This window comes from Marmota flaviventris, chromosome 6, assembly GCF_047511675.1.
Source record: "Marmota flaviventris isolate mMarFla1 chromosome 6, mMarFla1.hap1, whole genome shotgun sequence".
NCBI classification, from domain to species: Eukaryota; Metazoa; Chordata; class Mammalia; order Rodentia; family Sciuridae; genus Marmota; species Marmota flaviventris.
In genome coordinates this window covers 101,472,207-101,489,671 of record NC_092503.1, presented here as the reverse complement: position 1 = coordinate 101,489,671, position 17,465 = coordinate 101,472,207, and the positions used below count along the sequence as shown (strand labels likewise).

At 40.3% G+C, this 17,465-nt stretch overlaps 1 protein-coding gene across 1 annotated transcript; it reads right to left on the bottom strand.

Moving 5' to 3' along the window:
* Positions 1 to 468: 468 nt before the first annotated feature.
* Positions 469 to 11,064, bottom strand: LOC114095074 (glutathione S-transferase alpha-3-like). Its single transcript, XM_071613928.1, has 6 exons — positions 10,319 to 11,064; positions 7,470 to 7,521; positions 6,619 to 6,751; positions 3,970 to 4,111; positions 1,743 to 1,874; positions 469 to 883 (listed from the first exon to the last, which is right to left on the bottom strand). The coding sequence occupies exons 1-6, from the start codon at positions 10,403 to 10,405 to the stop codon at positions 764 to 766; spliced, it is 666 nt and encodes a 221-aa protein (XP_071470029.1). The 5' UTR covers positions 10,406 to 11,064; the 3' UTR covers positions 469 to 763.
* Positions 11,065 to 17,465: the final 6,401 nt, after the last annotated feature.

The window sequence follows — 17,465 nt, the reverse complement described above, 5'->3', positions numbered from 1 at the left end:
GCACCTGTCAGATACTAGGGAGAGGCTTATAAGGAGTCTTCCATAAAGCCTTCAGAGAGACCATGGCATGGCTCATACCTTGACTTCAAACTTAGCTCCAGAACTGTAGGGGAATGAATTTCTGTTATTTTAAACCATAGCAGGTTTGTAGGAATTTCTTGTGGCAGCCTTAGGAAGGTGATACACATGCTGTGCATGATTTTAGATTAGTGTATCTGTTTTTTGTTTGTTTCTCTCACTAGATCCATTGCCATGAGTGTACAGAATGTATCAGGTTTTTTTTTTTTCATCATTGATTATATGTGTCCAAGAACACAGAATATTTCATGCTGGATAAATATACGTTGAATAACTAACAGGGAAAAAGTTGAAAGAAAATGGTTCTTTATACAATTGTTTTTATGTGTTTTGGTGAGAAAGGTAGCAAAACACACACACAAAAAATATTTTTGTCTAAGCAGAGTGTCAGATGAAAATTTCTATTAATTTTCTTTGAGATAGTTCATGACAGATGATATAAGACAATTTTTCTTAATAGATCAAGCCTAAGAAACTTTCTCATTCTATTCAAATTTAAAGAGATATCCAGGAAGTGATCATGGTTATAAACCTCACTAAAACCAAATAGACTGCATTGCAAAGAAGTCTGCATACCTTATTTCTAACTTAAATTTTGGAAAACTTTGTTAGCCTCATAGTAATCAAGATCATCTTTTGGATAAAGCCCAGTATTGTATGTGCTATATCTCCAAGTCTATCTCATTTAACTGAAAATCTTCTTTAATGCTTCCACACGATTTTCATCATCAAAGGGCTTCCTCTGGCTGCCAGGCTGCAGAAACTTCTTCACTGTGGGAAGGTTGCTGACTCTGGTTCTTAGGGCCTGCAATGCAGAAGAACAAGCCTCAGAGTGGAGCCCAAACCAACACCCATTAACACAACCAGGAAGTCTGAATCCCTCCACCAGCACAGCATGCTGTCTGGGAAACATAACAAATGAGAAAAAATAATAATAATAAGAGCTAGAAAATAAAGCTCAATAACAATTTCCCCAACTTCTCTTTAAAACTGTTTTCCATTCTAGCATTCTTCTCATCTGCCTTACACTTTAATCCTGTAGATTCATTGCTACTATATGATATAAGAAAAAATATGTGACATGTGCCTGTCACATGTGGATAAAAGGATCACTCAAACAGAGTGAAAAGAAGATATGGGAAAACTGAGTTAGAAACGATGATAGAAATAGACCAGCAAATCCAGGTGGTAGTTAATACAAATTATCACACTGAGAGATAAAGATGGGATTGTTGAGGGTGGGGGTTTGCAGAGTGAAATATAATGTCTGAGGCTGGGAACCTGATGGGGAGGAAGGAAAACAGATGGAAGGAGACTTGTTCAACATGGAAAGACAAGGGCATACATGGGAGGAGGGGATTCCCAAGGAAGTCATGGTTAGAACCCAAATGGAATAGGGGCTGGGAAGAGAAAGCCGGGCCCTTGGTTTCACTTATGATACAAGCGAAATATCCTTCTTAGAGTAGCATCCACCTTAAATGTTCTTGCATAGAAAGATTCTTTTCATTCCACAGAACCAGAGCCTAGAAGACCTTTTTGGAGTCCAGGGAAGGGAGGGTGAAGCCTAGAGATGGACAGAAGTCAGAACACCACCAGCCCCAGTGTTTAGATGTTAGATTCATGATGGGAGGTGTGGGCCTCTATGAGGAATTGAGAGAGAGCACCTTCAGTAGAGGGAAGTTGGCCAGAATAGTGGAGTCCAGCTCTTCTGTGTGGTAGAGAAGTTCAGTGAGGTGAACGTCAGCCTTGCTCAGCCTGTTGCCAACCAGGTAGTCTTGCCCATGGCTCTTTAACACCTGCAGAATGGGAGGAGTCAGGTCAAGAACACACATAACCAGACTGAGCCCCAGCTTGTCCCAGAACCTCTGAGCTCAACTCTCCCCAACTGCTGCTGCCTCCTGGGCAATGTGGAGCTGCAGATCTTTCTTTAGGTCCGTGACTCACAAGGGAGAGTGAGAAGTGGGGCTCTGCTCCCTCCTCTGTGAAATCCAGCATGATCCTTTCATTCTCCTTCATACATTCTTGCATTGTTCACACCGCTTTACCATGACCTATGTCTTCCACACATGCCAAGGGCGTGACATCTGCTGTGCTGCCTTTCCATGAGCCCTACACTCTAAATGGCATAGCAGGTCATTTCAGGATGTTCCTTTCTCCTCTGCTCTCTTTTTCTCTCCAGTCTCCACTTTTTTAAAAAAATATAATTTTTTAGTTGTTGATGGACTTTTATTTTGTATATATTCATATGTGGTTCTGAGAATCCATCCCAGTGCCTCATACATGCTAGTCAAATGGACTTCCACTGAGTTACAACCCCCAGCCCCAGTGTCTCCACTTTAATAAGCACCTATGAGTATATCAGTTCAGTATCTCTGTTTTTCCTCTTGTCTGGTTTCTTAATTTGCTGGTTATGTGTGTAGGATCTAAAACAAACTTCAATCACTATATGTTTTGTGACATTGGCTTTGAGCACTATGTTGCAATCTGCATGCTGCATTATCTAGGTGTGAACTGCACTGACATCTGCATCTTATTATGAAATGCATGGGAAAAGTAATACGTTTGACCAGCAAGATAGGAGTGGAGAGATGGGCACATGATAAAGTGGACATCATAAGATGTAAATTCTGCTATCTCAGAGGTGTGTATTTATGGGTTCTTTAAACTTTCTTTTAATTTCTATGAATGTATTAACATTTTCACAAAAGAAATTTTGGAGTAATATGTGAAATTTGTTTAAACATCTCAGCAATATTGAAATGAGGAAGCATAAAGAAAAACCACATGGCCCAACTAATTAAACAAAATATTTTGTCACCACCCTATCAGATTAAGTATACATAGAGAAGTGTGAACAATTGCTTGGTACAAGTACAAAACACAACATCAAATTTATGCTATAATTTAGAGCACTCTTTTAGTTTTACCTCCAGTGTATTCAAAACTCCCCACTGCCCAAGGGCTAATTCTGTACTATGAATTCTGTACATAGAGCATTCTAGTTTGATTCCCAGTAATTAAAACTTTCAACTTGGTATCACTAGTGCAATCCTTTCTCATAGTCTATCTTCACACAATGCCTGAGTGCCAGAGTACTAAATCAGTATGCAAGAAGGCCCTCTGGAAGTGAAGGTCAATGTTCAAGGAATCCCAGATAACTGTTTTTCTCCTGCTTCTGTTATGGAAAGAATATCTGAGTCTCCCAAACTCATAAGTTGTGATCCCAATGCTGTTAGGTGGGGCCTTTAGGACATAATTAGGTCCTGTGGGAAGAGTTCTCAGGAATGGCACTACTGCACATATAATGAGACCTTAGACCCATCTGTCATAGGAGAACACAGTCCAAAGTCAGCCATTCATGGAACAAGAAGCAAGGCTTGCTTGACACCAATTCATCAGGTCCTTGATCTGTAATTTCTGAGCCTCCAGAACTATGAGAAATATATGTATAATGTTTAACCTTCCAGTCTATGGCATTGTTCACATAACAGTCCTAAGTGCTAAGATAACCTGTTAGGACTAAAATGCTCTCGAAACTTTGAGACACCCTCTAAACGCTATCGCTGTGCTACATTCTGTTCTATGTGACTCTTCCCTTATTTCCACTGGACTGTCCCATCAATAGGCAAGCCTTTCCCAGATAAAGAGAAAGCTAGTGTTTGTGCCAGCCTGATTCTGACCCCTACCCTGGTCCTTCTCACTCAAGCTATAGCCTAAATCCTTCCCATGTTGATGTAAGAATACATGAAACAGTGTTCTTTTCCTTATGTCCTTCCCATAGAGGTTGTATTTGGTGACAGCATAGTTGAGAAGGGCTCTAGGCTGCCCTAGCTTCTTCCCATCAGCCTTCAGTTTAGAAAGTGTCCTGAAGGTAAAACAGCTTCCACTTACGTTCTCAAAGGCAGGAAAATAACGGTTTCTCGCTTTCTCTTTGATTTCGGTAAGTCTTCCATCTTTGTCTCCAGGTGCAAAGGATGGGTAATAAATAATCATTTCATTCAAATCTGCCACACCTTCTGAATACATATCAATTCTGAAAGAAAAAAAAAGTACTCTGTAAAATGCCTTCTGTCCCAGATTTTATAGTTTTGAAATCCAAGAAAACAGAAAAATGGGAATGGAACCACCATTTGACCCAGCTATCCCTCCCCTTGGTTCATACCCCAAAGACTTAAAAACAGCATACTACAGGGACACAGCCACATCTATGTTTATAGCAGCACATTCACAATAGCTAAACTGTGGAACCAACTTAGATGCCCTTCAGTGGATGAATGGATTAAAAAATGTGGCATATATACAAAATGGAATTTTACTCAGCAATAAAAGAGATTAAAATCATGGCATTTGCAGGAAAATGGATGGCGTTGGAGAAGATAATGCTAAGTGAAGTTACCCAATCCCCAAAAAAGCAAATGCTGAATGTTTTCTCTGATATAAGGAGGCTGACTCATAGTGGAGTAGGGAGGGGGAGCATGGGAGGAATAGATGAATTCTAGATAGGGAAGAGGGGAGGGAGGGAAAGGAAGGGGGCAGGGGATTAACAAGGATGGTGGAATGTGATGGACATCATTATCCAAAGTACATGTATGAAGACACAAATTGGTGTCAACATATTTTATATACAACCAGAGATATGAAAAATTGTGCTGTATACAAGAAATAAGAATTGTAATGCATTCCACCATCATTTGTTTTTTTTAAAAATCAATTTAAAGAAAGAAATCCAAGAAAATAGAGCACATCATACAATAGCAAAATAATTCACTTCCAGTAGGTTCCCTTCAAAATCCAGTTACAATCTTCTGGGTTTTATTTATAGATTAACATTTATTTCTTAGAGCAACCTACAGGGAAAACATGTCTAAATTTTTGTTATACACCTGACCACATACGATTCCAAAGAGTATACTGGGACATCACAAATTAAGGTCTTTAGAGAACTTGGTGTCTGTAAACACTGGTAGTACATATAGGCTATGTTCTCTGTGCATAGGTAAACTGAAGACAGAGTCCCTGGCCCAGCCTCTCAGACAAGTCCCTCTCCCTCGCTCTTCCTATCATACAGCACAGGATCATTTCCATGTTCAATGTTAGAAATCACGTGCTCCCAATTATTTCTCATAAATCATGTTCCCTAACCTTTTCCATGTACTGTTGCCAATGCTGATCACGATTTCATTTCTTGAGGCCCCCACCCAAGATTTGGTGCAATTCTTTATATAGTTATAGTATGTGTATAGTATAGGAGAGCCTCATTTCTTTTGCTTCAAACAGGCTTTCCAAAATTCTTTTTCAAAAGCAGTTTTATTGACAAATGTGCACATCATAATTGTCACTCAGTTAAAGTCTACTATTCAGTGAATTTTTTAGTACACTCACAGAATTCTGCAAATACTAACACTTTCCAGTTCCACAACATTTTTACCATGCTGGATGGTTTATGAAAACATGTATACCACCTCTCCTACCAGCACCAAAACCATTAATCTACTTTCCGTCCCTGTGCATATGAGTGTTCTGCACATTCATGCTAGATAAACCATACAATAAGTGGCCTCCTAAGTCTGATTTCTTCTATGTGACATAATGTTGTCAAGGTCCATCCATGTTGCCACATGCATTAGTAATTCATCTCTTTGCACAACAAATACTATTCCAGTATGACCAGAGAACCTTCCTTCATCCATTCTTCCACTGCATGTTTAGTTTATTTCCACTTGATGGGATTATGAATAATGAGCTATGAACATATGTGTACAAATACCACTCAGGATGTATTTTATTCCTCTTGGGTATATTCCCAGTACTGAAATTGCTGGGTTATTGGTAACTCTTTAACTTTTTGAGGAACTTTCCACAGTTCCAAACAAGATTTTGTTTTCAATAGAGCAGTTCCAGCTAAGAAGGGAGGAGACCTAAACACCAGTGCTGCATCAGTGGACTTCTTCAAGTCTACATGAAATGCTTTGCATCACCCTCATGTCTTGACACAGACTCCACCACCCCTCATCAACTTGATCCATCTATAGAAGAAGAGGGTAGCTTAGGTTCCTGCCTGTCAGTTTTGTACTTTCTGGAAATGGAAAATCAGGTGCTTTAGATATTTCCTTCCCAGGCCTTCAAGTCTAGACACTCAAATCCTTCCCCTGTCCCAAGCTATTGCATAGAGTTTAACCTCTAAAGCTAAGCAAATGGAATCAGGATTCCACCATCTTCCTGAATTCATATTTCCTCAGGATTTGCAAAACTCCATGAACCGCATTCTCTCTACATGACACTGCCCTGAATCCAATCCATGCTTACTCTCACTGCATCTCCGCAGCAAAAATCTCCCAAAATGATCTCAGAAACTACTAATCTACATTCTATCACTGTTCATATGAGTGTTCTACACATTCATACTAAAGAAACTATGCAATATGCCCAGAGTCAGCCTGGTGCTGTTCATGATCCCCCTGCCATGGTTTATCCCACTTAAGGAAGGACCTAAATCCTTCCCATGTTATCTGTTGATTTAAAATAAAAAATATACCATACAGGGCTCTCTCCTTTATGTCCTTCCCATAGAGGTTGTGTTTGGCAGCAATGTAGTTGAGAATGGCTCTGGTATGCACCAGCTTCATCCCATCGATCTCCACCATGGGCACCTGCTGGAACATCAAACTCCCATCTTGTGGAAAGAGAAAACAAACAGAATGAAATGTCTATGGGTCAGACCTGTTCACAATGTAGAACAGTTGTGAAAATGACTGAAGATGGAAAGGGGAAAAAATATTGCTTGGTAAATTTTCAAGTAAGGGGGCTGGGGATGTGGCTCAAGTGGTAGCGTGCTCGCCTGGCATGCGTGCGGCCCGGGTTTGATCCTCAGCACCACATACAAACAAAGATGTTGTGTCTGCCAATAACTAAAAAAATAAATATTAAAAAAAAAATTTTTTTTCAAGTAACCCACTACATTATTTTTAGTTTTTGTTTCTTCTTTTACTTATTCAACTGCTTTACTTTTAGCCTCCTATCTCACAGCTGTTTTAATTTCCCATCCATCCATACACATGGTGTGTCCTTGAATATTTGTGCATTTAGCCCATCTTCAGGGCTATTTTAGAAGAATGTGGGGAGCCTGCAACTGGTCAGGAGCCAATTGCATTCAGCATATAAAAAAAGGCAAGAAGAGGGCATGCAAGGGGCCCTGAGATTGTTCCTTAGCAAGGATTCACAAAGGCCTCACATTTTTTTAGTACCCAGAGAGTTGCCAGGTCTTACATTTTAACCACTCTCTTACCTCTCCTTTGTCAGCACTGCCATCCTCACGAATACATGAGTATTGTCTGATTTTTCAATCTTCCACCAGGAACCCTCTTAAGAGACATTAAGATATTTGTTCTTACCATTTCTTAACTTTTCCAAGTCTTCTCGAGTTTTCAGGAATTTCTCTTCAAACTGAAAAGCAGAAAAGGTAAATGAGTCCTGATTAGTTCACTCAATAGCCTTGCATTCTTGTCAGCTTGAATCACTCCTGTCTATGTGTGATATGAAGGGGTAAGATTTTTGAGACTGGACATATACATGGAAGAGTCTGGTCAAGGCTATCTGGAAATTTATATTGCATCTATCAGGAAAAATGCATGGGTCACAACCTGAATAATGCTTGATCCCATCCATCACAGATGTGTGGGCTCCTCGAGGGCAGGGACCTCATCTGTCTAATTCACTGTGTGTCCCCAAGACCTAAAACAAAACCTGGTTCTTTATAGGTGTCCACACAATTATGTTGAATGACGAGTTCCATGGTTAATAGGCAGTTTGTTACTGTCTCCTCCCTCCTGCCCACCTCACAATTGTGGTGTGTATTTTCAGTATAATTGCATTCATTTTCTTATGTGGTAGAATTTAGATCTTTTTATGGGATTTTCTGACATGCATAAAAATAAACAATTGAGTATATTGTTGCTCCTTTATCCCTCACCAATTTCAACAATTATCAACTGGTATCAACAGACTTTCATCTAGGTGCCCACCCACTCTTCTTCTCTGGTAATAGTTTAAAGGAAATCTCACCCCAGATTTCATGCACAGTCATGTGCCTCATAACAAAGTTTCAGTCAATCACTGACTAGTACACAAAGATGGTGCCATAAGACTATAGAGAAACTGAAAATTTCCCATTGATTAGTGAATACATAGTTGAAGAAGAGGCTAGGGAATAGAAAACTAAAGGGAAGAAAGGAAGAATCCCTAAGAAAACTCAGTGAAGCATTTAGTAGAAGCTTTTGTAGACCTCCATAAGTTCCACCAAAATATTGAAAACATGAGGGCTGCAGAATAGTGCTTAGTGGTAGAGCACTTGCCTATCTTACACCCTGCCCTGAGTTCAATCCCCAGCACTGTGAAAACAAAACAACAAAAAAAGTTGTGATCACTGAGAATAGCCTATATTAAAAACAATTTTTAAAAAAAAATAATTGAAAACATAACCTCCAAATGAATGACTAAGTTTCATTAATAGAGAGGACTTTTCATGGTACATTATCTGCTTCCAAGCAAATATATATAATGAAAAAAAGCAAACCAATCAATCCGCCATGCATATATTTCTGCACAGTGATGCCTCCACAGGAGAAGCATCAGAAATGTCCTTAGTAGCTAGATCAGAATAAGGTACTGTGATCATGGAAGGGGACAGGACCATGCCTGTTACTGCCCCCAAAACCTTCCAGTGAAACACCATGGGGAGGTAGAAGACAATGATATTGTTAATTCTGAATCTGTGTTTGCTTCTTAACTTGTAACAGAAGAATCTTTTAAAATCAAATTAAATAAAAATTAAAAATGGAAAAAGCTTAGAGAATAAGGAATAAAAATACTTTATACACCTGCACAATACGTCTGAGTTTTAAGTGTTATTATGAAAGAGTCAAAAGGTTAAAAAAATTAAAAGTCTGTCAAATAAAAATTTTACAGTAAACTGAGGTTCATTTATTATTGGGAAGGAAAACATTTTAATAAACTGAGTGCAGCCTGTGTGTGCAGATTCATAAAATGTGCATTGTGCTAAATCAGCTTTTCATTATTTTAAGGAATACCTAACATAATCAACTTTTAAGAGGGACAGGTTATTTTGCTTATCACTGTTTCAGAGGTTTTGGTCCCTGGTCATTTGGCCCTGTTGCTTAGTGGCAAAGCAGAACATCATGGCAGGCAGCATGTGGTGGAACAAACTGCTCACATCTTGGCTGTCAGGAAATCAAGAGAGACACAGGGGCTGCATTCCCATTATCCCCTCAAAAGCAAGCCCTCAGCCATAGAACTCCTCTCACTAGGCCCCACCTCCAAATAATTCCACTGCCTTCCAATGATGCCTCAGGCTAGGAACACACCTTTAAAACATGGGCCTTTATGAACTTTTCAAGTCCAAATTACAGCATTAGGTAGTGACCTGGGCCTTCACTTTGACTCAATACCTGCTCATGGACTCACTTGGAGGAATTGCCAGACCTTGTAAACTCTAGTCCTGGTAGAGTACTGAAATTAGGTGTCCCGTTTTTCATATTTTATACCATACTTTTACTGTGCATGTTTTTGGGTTCAATATACAGATGCTTATCATTGTGTTACAATTGCCTACAGTATTCGGTACAGTTTCATGGCATACAGGTGTGTGACTTACCAACAACAGGCCACACAATATAGCCCACAATATAGTAGGCTACACCCTCTGGTTTTGTGTTGGTACACACTATAATGTTTGCACAAAAAAATTGCCCAGTGCCAGGTTTCTCAGGCTGTGTCCCCATTGTTCAGGACACAAGACTGTGTTTCATTCTTAAATAGTTCAATTAGTTTCTCTAAAATATAGGAACTATGTTTAAAAATAACTATCACATGTTATCCCAACAAAAACATTAATAATAATTTACTATCATCAATATTCAATCAATGATCATATTTCTAACTTTTATAAGTTTTATAAATTATGTTCTACAGTTTGTTTAAACACAAATCCAGATAACTTCCACAAATTGTGATATATTTTTTTACATTAATGTTTATCCTCTTTGATGAGAATACTGACAATGTATTTGGTTATGTCTGTGAATCTCTTAAAATTGGCAGTTTTGTTTAAAGCACAACTCATGACATGGTAACCAGTAAGAAACATCACCTAGCTTATGTGAGAAAAGTATCTAATAACAGTGAATATTAGATCCAAATTAAAATGATTTGACCCAGAACTTACCTCTTCACCAGCTGCAGCCAAGAGCCATCGGATGGACTCCATTCTGCCCCGTCCATCAAAGTAGTGAAGAATGGGTTTCCCTGCCATGATGGCAGTGTCTGGGTTTTCCTAAATGTGTGTGAGCAAATAAAACTGTCACTATGGCAAAATCTAAACAAACCCTTTAGCTTCACTTGATCTTAATTGGCTTTAAAAAAATGACTAATTTTTGATTCACAAAGTTGGGTGTGGGAGGCCAACCTTACCGGTGACTGAGTTACACTCCCCAGCTGGGTGCTGAGGCGCTCAGTCACAGAAATGGGTGTGTCTTGCTACAGCCCCATGGGTGAAGCTATGCTCACCTGTTCCTTTGTAATACAACCCCTTGACCTGTTTAGGATAGAATTTTCCATGGAAGTGCCTTGTGTGTGTCCCCTCCTCTTACTGTGCCCTTGGGTGTGGCCTACCCAGATGTCAGTCAACCTGCTGACAGTGGACATCATGAAGATAGACTCAGCCCCCTGAAACCTGACCCCTTGCCTCATTTGAATAGCTTCTCCTCAATAAAAGGGGTCAGCACGTGCTCTCCCTCTCTCTCTCTTTCTGCAGACCCTTAAGGTCAGAGGAGCCATCACAGCAACCCCAAAGAAAAAGGTATTTGTGTCTCTTGTGTGGTTATTTTGTGCAGCCCAGTTAGCCCAGTTTAACTAGAGTGACTCCTGAGCCTTTTAGTCGCAAGAACAGAAACCCGGCAGTTGGGCAACACATTCTTAGTCTTAGGTTAAATTTGCAGGTAGAAGACAACTCTGACCGAGGCCACCTAAGGGATTTAAAAATTGTTCTTCAGAGAATGTTATCACCCTGTGTCCTCCAGGGGAAAGATGCTTTTTCATCTCACCTGGTCTGTGGGGGAAATAAAACTGTGTATCCTAAAAATACAGAATGAGCTATTCCTGGGGAAAGTAACTAAAAAGAGAAGAACATAAGACTTTCTAATCAGAAAATTTTCTTTCAATTTACAGAACCCAGAACATCCTGTGACCTGTGCCAACAGCAATTCATGCATCAAAAAAGCAGGCCACCCCAAATTTTTAAGTACACTGGAATGTATAACTAATCTGGCACCTGCTTCTGTGATGCAATTCTCACAACTCCCAGTAGAAGCCTTGCACTTGTAACCCTATGCAACATGGTCTTTGTTGGAAGTAGCATTTGATTTGCTACATTTTCAATAAAACTTTTTTCTTTTCCTCAGCAATTTTCCCTGAGTCAGTGGCCTTTTCCAGGAGAAGCAGTGAACTGGGATTGAAGGTTTCAACACCATCATATCAAAAGAGGTACGTTAAGATGTATGGTAGAACCGGCTATACTGAAGAAGGACCTGCCTTCTTTGTGGCAGGGTCAGAGAAGTTCTTCAAATGTACTCCTAGGTCCAATGGTTTACCCATCAGTAGTCACCCTCATAATGCAACAAACCAGTCTCATGTCCCCATTGGTTAAAATGTGACTGTTCTTGGCAGGCTCATGGTCACTGTGGATGAAAGAAGATTTTAGTGGGAAGAGAAAGAACTAGAGAACCAAAATGTATTGAAAACTGCCAGGACCTACCCCAATACAAACCTCATTTGACACATCATGTTTTTAATATTCACACAGCTTTGGGACCAGTTGTATTTAGTCTGCACTCTTCAGTTAATGAAACTGAGCCTTATGGAAGTGAAATCTAATGTCCAGTCACACCAAAGTCACCAGGGGACATGAAAAATCACAACATGAAAAAAGAACAAGGAGGGTCTAGAAACACACAGGTGAAGGCCTTGAGAATTTGTGAAGGCTCTGAAATCAGGATGCCACCAACAGCAAGGACCAAGAAGAGCAAAGTCACTGTTCAGTCCTTTGGCAATTAGGCTGCATTGAATCAAAAGTAGAAATGAGGGCTCAGGATTTGTTCACTTGTAGCTCACAAGGTCCCAGTTCCTCCCACAGGCAGAGGTTGCTGATTCCTTTCTTTTTTGGAATGCCACACTCTACAGCTTTTTGTGTGATCTAGCAAAGGGATGGTGCTACATTCACTTGAAGGTAACCTTTGTTCAATGCCAGCCACACTCTCAGAATGCCACAAATTTATCACAAGTTTAACCTAAAACAAACTAATCCTGGGGCTGAGGATGTGGCTCAAGCGGTAGCGCGCTCGCCTGGCATGCGTGCGGCCTGGGTTCGATCATCAGCACCACATACAAAGATGTTGTGTCCGCTGAAAACTAAAAAAATAAATATTAAAAAAAAATTCTCTCTCTCTCTCTCTCTCTTAAAAAAAAAAAGAAACTAATCCTCAGGGGACTTCATAGAATGTGATCATTTTTTAGTTGGGGATGATGTGATTTCTAGAAGAAGTTGCCCATATGAAGTGATGAACCAGAGTTCAAACTCACCTTTGTTCAAAACCAAAGTCTAGGCTTGAATTTCTGTTATTGATTTTCAGAATATGCAAAGCAATCCTTCTGTGGATTGTGAGATCTATTAATTTTGTAAATGAAGTAGAAAGGAATAGCAAATATCAGGTGCAGAAAGGGTAATTAATGTTTGGAGAAGGTTTCACTTCAGTTGTGTGTATGGAGTGTGCATAGGAGTGTGTGCATGTGTGTGCTCAGATGGCCATTGTAAGTGGTACTAGTCACACTGATGGCGTCCAGTGAAGGAGCTTCAATGGCCCTGGCTGTGTCTCAGGCTGCTCAGGGGGTGGAGCACAGCGAAGATTCAGAGAATGAAAATAAGTGGCTCCTGGAACTGAGGTGACTTTACTATCATGAGTGTGAATACAATCACAGTAGACCCACTGAAAGCACAAGTCCTAATGAGAGGACTTCAAGGGAAGATAGTTACATTTCATCTGAAGTTCTATTTTAAAACATTCTGTCTTCTTGCAAAGTTTTGTCATTGAGTTTAACACAAAAATACATTTGTCTTTACCATTAGAAGTACTTCTGGAAAATTGTGTGTGATTGAGTTTTAGGTATCAAAGTATTTTAAATATCCACATTTTAAAAGGTGACACAAAAATCTAACCTTTATGAAGTATAAACTCCTTTAGAAACACTGAATCAACTCTCAGTCTGTTAGGAAGTCCATTGTTCTTTATCAGGAGGGAAGTGGAGGAGGCGTGGTCAGCACAAGGGAAGGAGAGTGAAACTCACCCAGCTGCCAGGTGCATTCAGTTGCTCAGAACAAAGGTTCACAGAGTCACATGATTCAAATGATTCAAATCCTTACACTGGGCTGTCTCCAGCTGTTGACTAAGGAGCTTATTACACAGGGAAGTGAGTTTTACCTTACATAAGGCTCTATTATGATGCTCTTTCTTCTAAGTGACTTTCTCCAGCTTCTGAATGTGAGGTTTCCAAAGGCCAAGCCAAGCCTGGGACAAAGGTCCCCATGAAGCTTTGCTAGGTGCACAGAAAGTGGGAGCAAGAGAGTGGATGCCTTGCTGGGGTCCCACACAGCTTCCTCACACATAGTTAGTCCCTACTTGTGAATGTCCCCTCTATGACTATTAAGCAAGAGTTAGGCATGAACAGTGGGTCAGAGTTTAGGAAAATACTCAATACAGAACAACATGGTTCATCAACAGCCCTGCCTCATTGGAGCTGCAATTGATAACAAGATGGCTATATCAGGACCTTTGCCTGGTCTCAGCTCTATTCCTCCTACAAATGGAGGAAGATAGATGAATTCAAGGGCCAAAAGGCAAAGGGCAAGGATATGTTTGCTCAGAGGGCTTACCTGCTAAGACATCTTCAACAAAACCCTCACAAACAACACAGACCAGAGATTTTCAGGCTGAGAAAAGCAGGATGATTCAGACTGGAGCCCCCTAACCTTAAATTCTATAAAGCTAGATTTAATGAAGACCTGTCAGTCAGGCCAAGATGACCAAGAGTTGCTCTTTGGTTGTCAGGTACTATAATCTGTCAATCCAGAGCCCAGAGGCAATATCTGGGTGGGACCTTGTAACAATCTTCCTCCCACCCAAGTAAAACCTGGGACACAAAAAACTACGTTGTTTCTTTCCCCTCTCTCTCCCCTGAAGGTGCTTTCCCCACCCCCTTTCTCTTTAACTGAGCCTCATGGAAAGTGAAAGGCTTTCTCTTTATTCTTTTTTACTTTCACTAAGTCTTGTGTCTTACTTGGAACCTCTGATGTGAAAACCCAAGAGCTGAGATTGTTTAATTTTCTGACTCTCAATTTTCTTTTCTGAAAATTCATAGAATTACAGTTAACTTTGAGGACTTTTCAGAAATTGAAATAATGTGCATACACTCGTAATAGGCACTCAGTACATGGATGCTCACTGTTTCTCCAGTTCCTGGGCACACATCTGTGTGCACCTGAACACATTGGGTAGCCCATCAATCTTTCTCTTTCCATCCAACCACTAACTGACCATCCACTTATCATGTACTATTATCCATCTATCTGTATCTCTGTTTTGTCCCTTGAATTCTGGAGCAATTTCCATGTTCCAAGCAAGGACGAGGCTACAGGGAGCAAGGTACCAGTCTGACTTGGTCTCTTCCCTGAAGGGGTTTAAATCTAGTCAGGGACATAGCATTATAGACACCTGACAGGTCAGAATGACTCTGGAAGTGACTTCACTTTATGGGTCTCTGGGAATTCCAACCCAGGATCTGAGACCAGGGCAAAGGACAGGTAGCCAGATTATCAAAGAAAAGGAAGTGGGTAGAGAGCACTTCCCCATCAAGCAGTTGCTAACATCTCCAGGGGAGGGAAGAATCACACTCTCCAACACAAGGAATTGCCCCCCTGGGCAGCTTTGTTCCTGCCTTTTGGTCATGTAGGCATGTTAGGAAGAGGAGTAAGCTCATCCTTCTCCAAACCTGCTCTGCAGCCTCTTGCAACACACTTTTCTTCATTGTCATTTCAGTATCTTCTCCCAGAGGTGCTGCACTATGTCCTGTGATTCTGGTAGACCCTAGTTTCTCTGACACCTGGATTTTCAGACACTCTCCCTGAAACTCAGTCTCTCCTTTATAGAAACGTTCCTTCTTCTCAATATTAACATTTGTGCAGATAATGCTGGCTTTTAAATTCCAATTCTAATGACTCATGCATTCCACCTAAGTGTTCATTTGCTTTAAAAAACTAGTTACACACTCCAGTGATTGTCTGTTTTGCATGTAGACTTCTGAGTGTTAGCACCTGGATGTCTTGTCATCCAGTGATCCTCCTTTAGGTGGCGCTGCTTCACCTGCACTGAGGATGGTGGGAATATCTGGAGAGGTTTTTTTGGTTTCAAGGTCTACACTGTGGAGGCCTAGGAAGAGCTATAGCATCAGGTGGGGCAAGGCCAGGATGCCTCTGAATATCCTTCTATAAGCAGGACAGCCCCCCACACTCAACCAAATGAGTAGTCTTGCCAAGTTTGAGACAACTTTCCTTAGTCATTCTCCTGTTTTGCCATGAGATGGTGAACCCCAGAGAGGTAAGACTTGCCATCTGGTTAATTAGTAGCAAAGATTGAAATAAAGTCTAGTTCCTCTGGTATTCAGATACTTTTTCTGTATCATAATAAATCTTAATTTTGATGTTCACAGGATAAGTTGTATTACAGTAACACAATTCATAGTTGTGTGTTGATGACTTATATATACATAAAAAAAACCTTTAGCATAAGCTCCTACATCCCTCTTCACTGTTCACAGACTCAGTTGGTCTACACTGTGATCATCTCTCTTTTCTCTGTGTTCCTAGCTCCATGAAACTCTCCTGCCCTAGTTTTCTAAATTCTTCTTGTCAACATTTCTGTAAAGATGTATCCAACAGGAACTGAATCAATAATTCTTGAACTGTCAGCTAAGCACAAAAAGAAGACTTAATGTGAACACAAGACAAGACTTCTGTTTGTAGCTACAGGTATTTTAATGTATTTTTCTCGGTATCTAAAAATGAGCAGGTAAAGAAATGTAGGACAATTGATTAGATCATTACTTACCTATTAAGGGTGGCTCCTTCTTAGCTCCACAACACGACAACGGGAAAGAGTCCTTAGTGTGTTTAGGAACTACTTATTCATTGGAATAACTCCTTCCCAGTAAAGAGTAGAGTCTAATTAAGGAAAAGTCACCTGCAAAGTGTTCAGCGACCACAAGTTTCTCTACTGGACCAGAAGGAAAATGCCAAGTCATCTTCTTATCAGAAAACTGTTGGTTAATATGTTGCTTTTCAAGGTTGGCAAAGAAAGTTTAACCAAAACACTCTGACAGATTTTATTCTCTCTGCCTGTCAGTGAGGATTGGGTTTTTGAGGAATCTGCACAGTTTTCATGAATGGAATGCAAGGATTTAGACAGATTTGAAATTTACACTGTGAGGTTAGGCATGTAAGCCAAGAAATTATAATCACAAACACCATTTTATTCTGGTGCCGAATAGATTTGCACATGGGAACACAGTGGCAGTTTAGATACCAACTGAATACTCCTAAGGTTAAGCAGGACTGAGGTTGTAGTAACAACAAGAATGTCAGTGCCCCAGCTTTGCATCATCCAGGGAGGATTGGCAAGATGGCACAAATTCTGTGCCAATTCAGGTGGTCATGTATTTTGTAAATCCATTGTGGTGTCCAGGTCAAGAGACAAAATGACACAGTATTTCTCAAACTTTGTGAAGTATTGTTTTACCACACCAGTAAAATCTTTAAAGCTTAGAAAAGGATTTTTCCTCTCTTTTTGACCATTCTGAACCCATTTAGTTTTCTGTATTATTATTTTCTCTTTGTCACAAAAATCTTCACCAAAGACCACACAGATGAGGTTCTCTCTGTAGTTAGTGTTTCTTGCTGTGCAGAGGAAATCCCACTGAGCTGGGAAGGCTCATTCCCAGGAATCATGTCTCACAGGGGAGAGAAGATTTGGTGATTTCAGAACGTGAACAGGAGGAAAAAAGTCCTTTAGGAAAGGTAGGGCTGGGTCAGAACAACACAGAGATTTTTTCCCCCCCTCAGGAGGAGAGTCAGCTCCCTAGAGACATGTCTTGTGGTTTAGACCATCTTGATATGGTCCCTTTTCATTTGGTTGCAGTGAGCTATAAACTATGGGGAAGGGGATCTTTGTCTTCCTGGAGCACACTGTGCAAAGATTGTTTTACTGAAG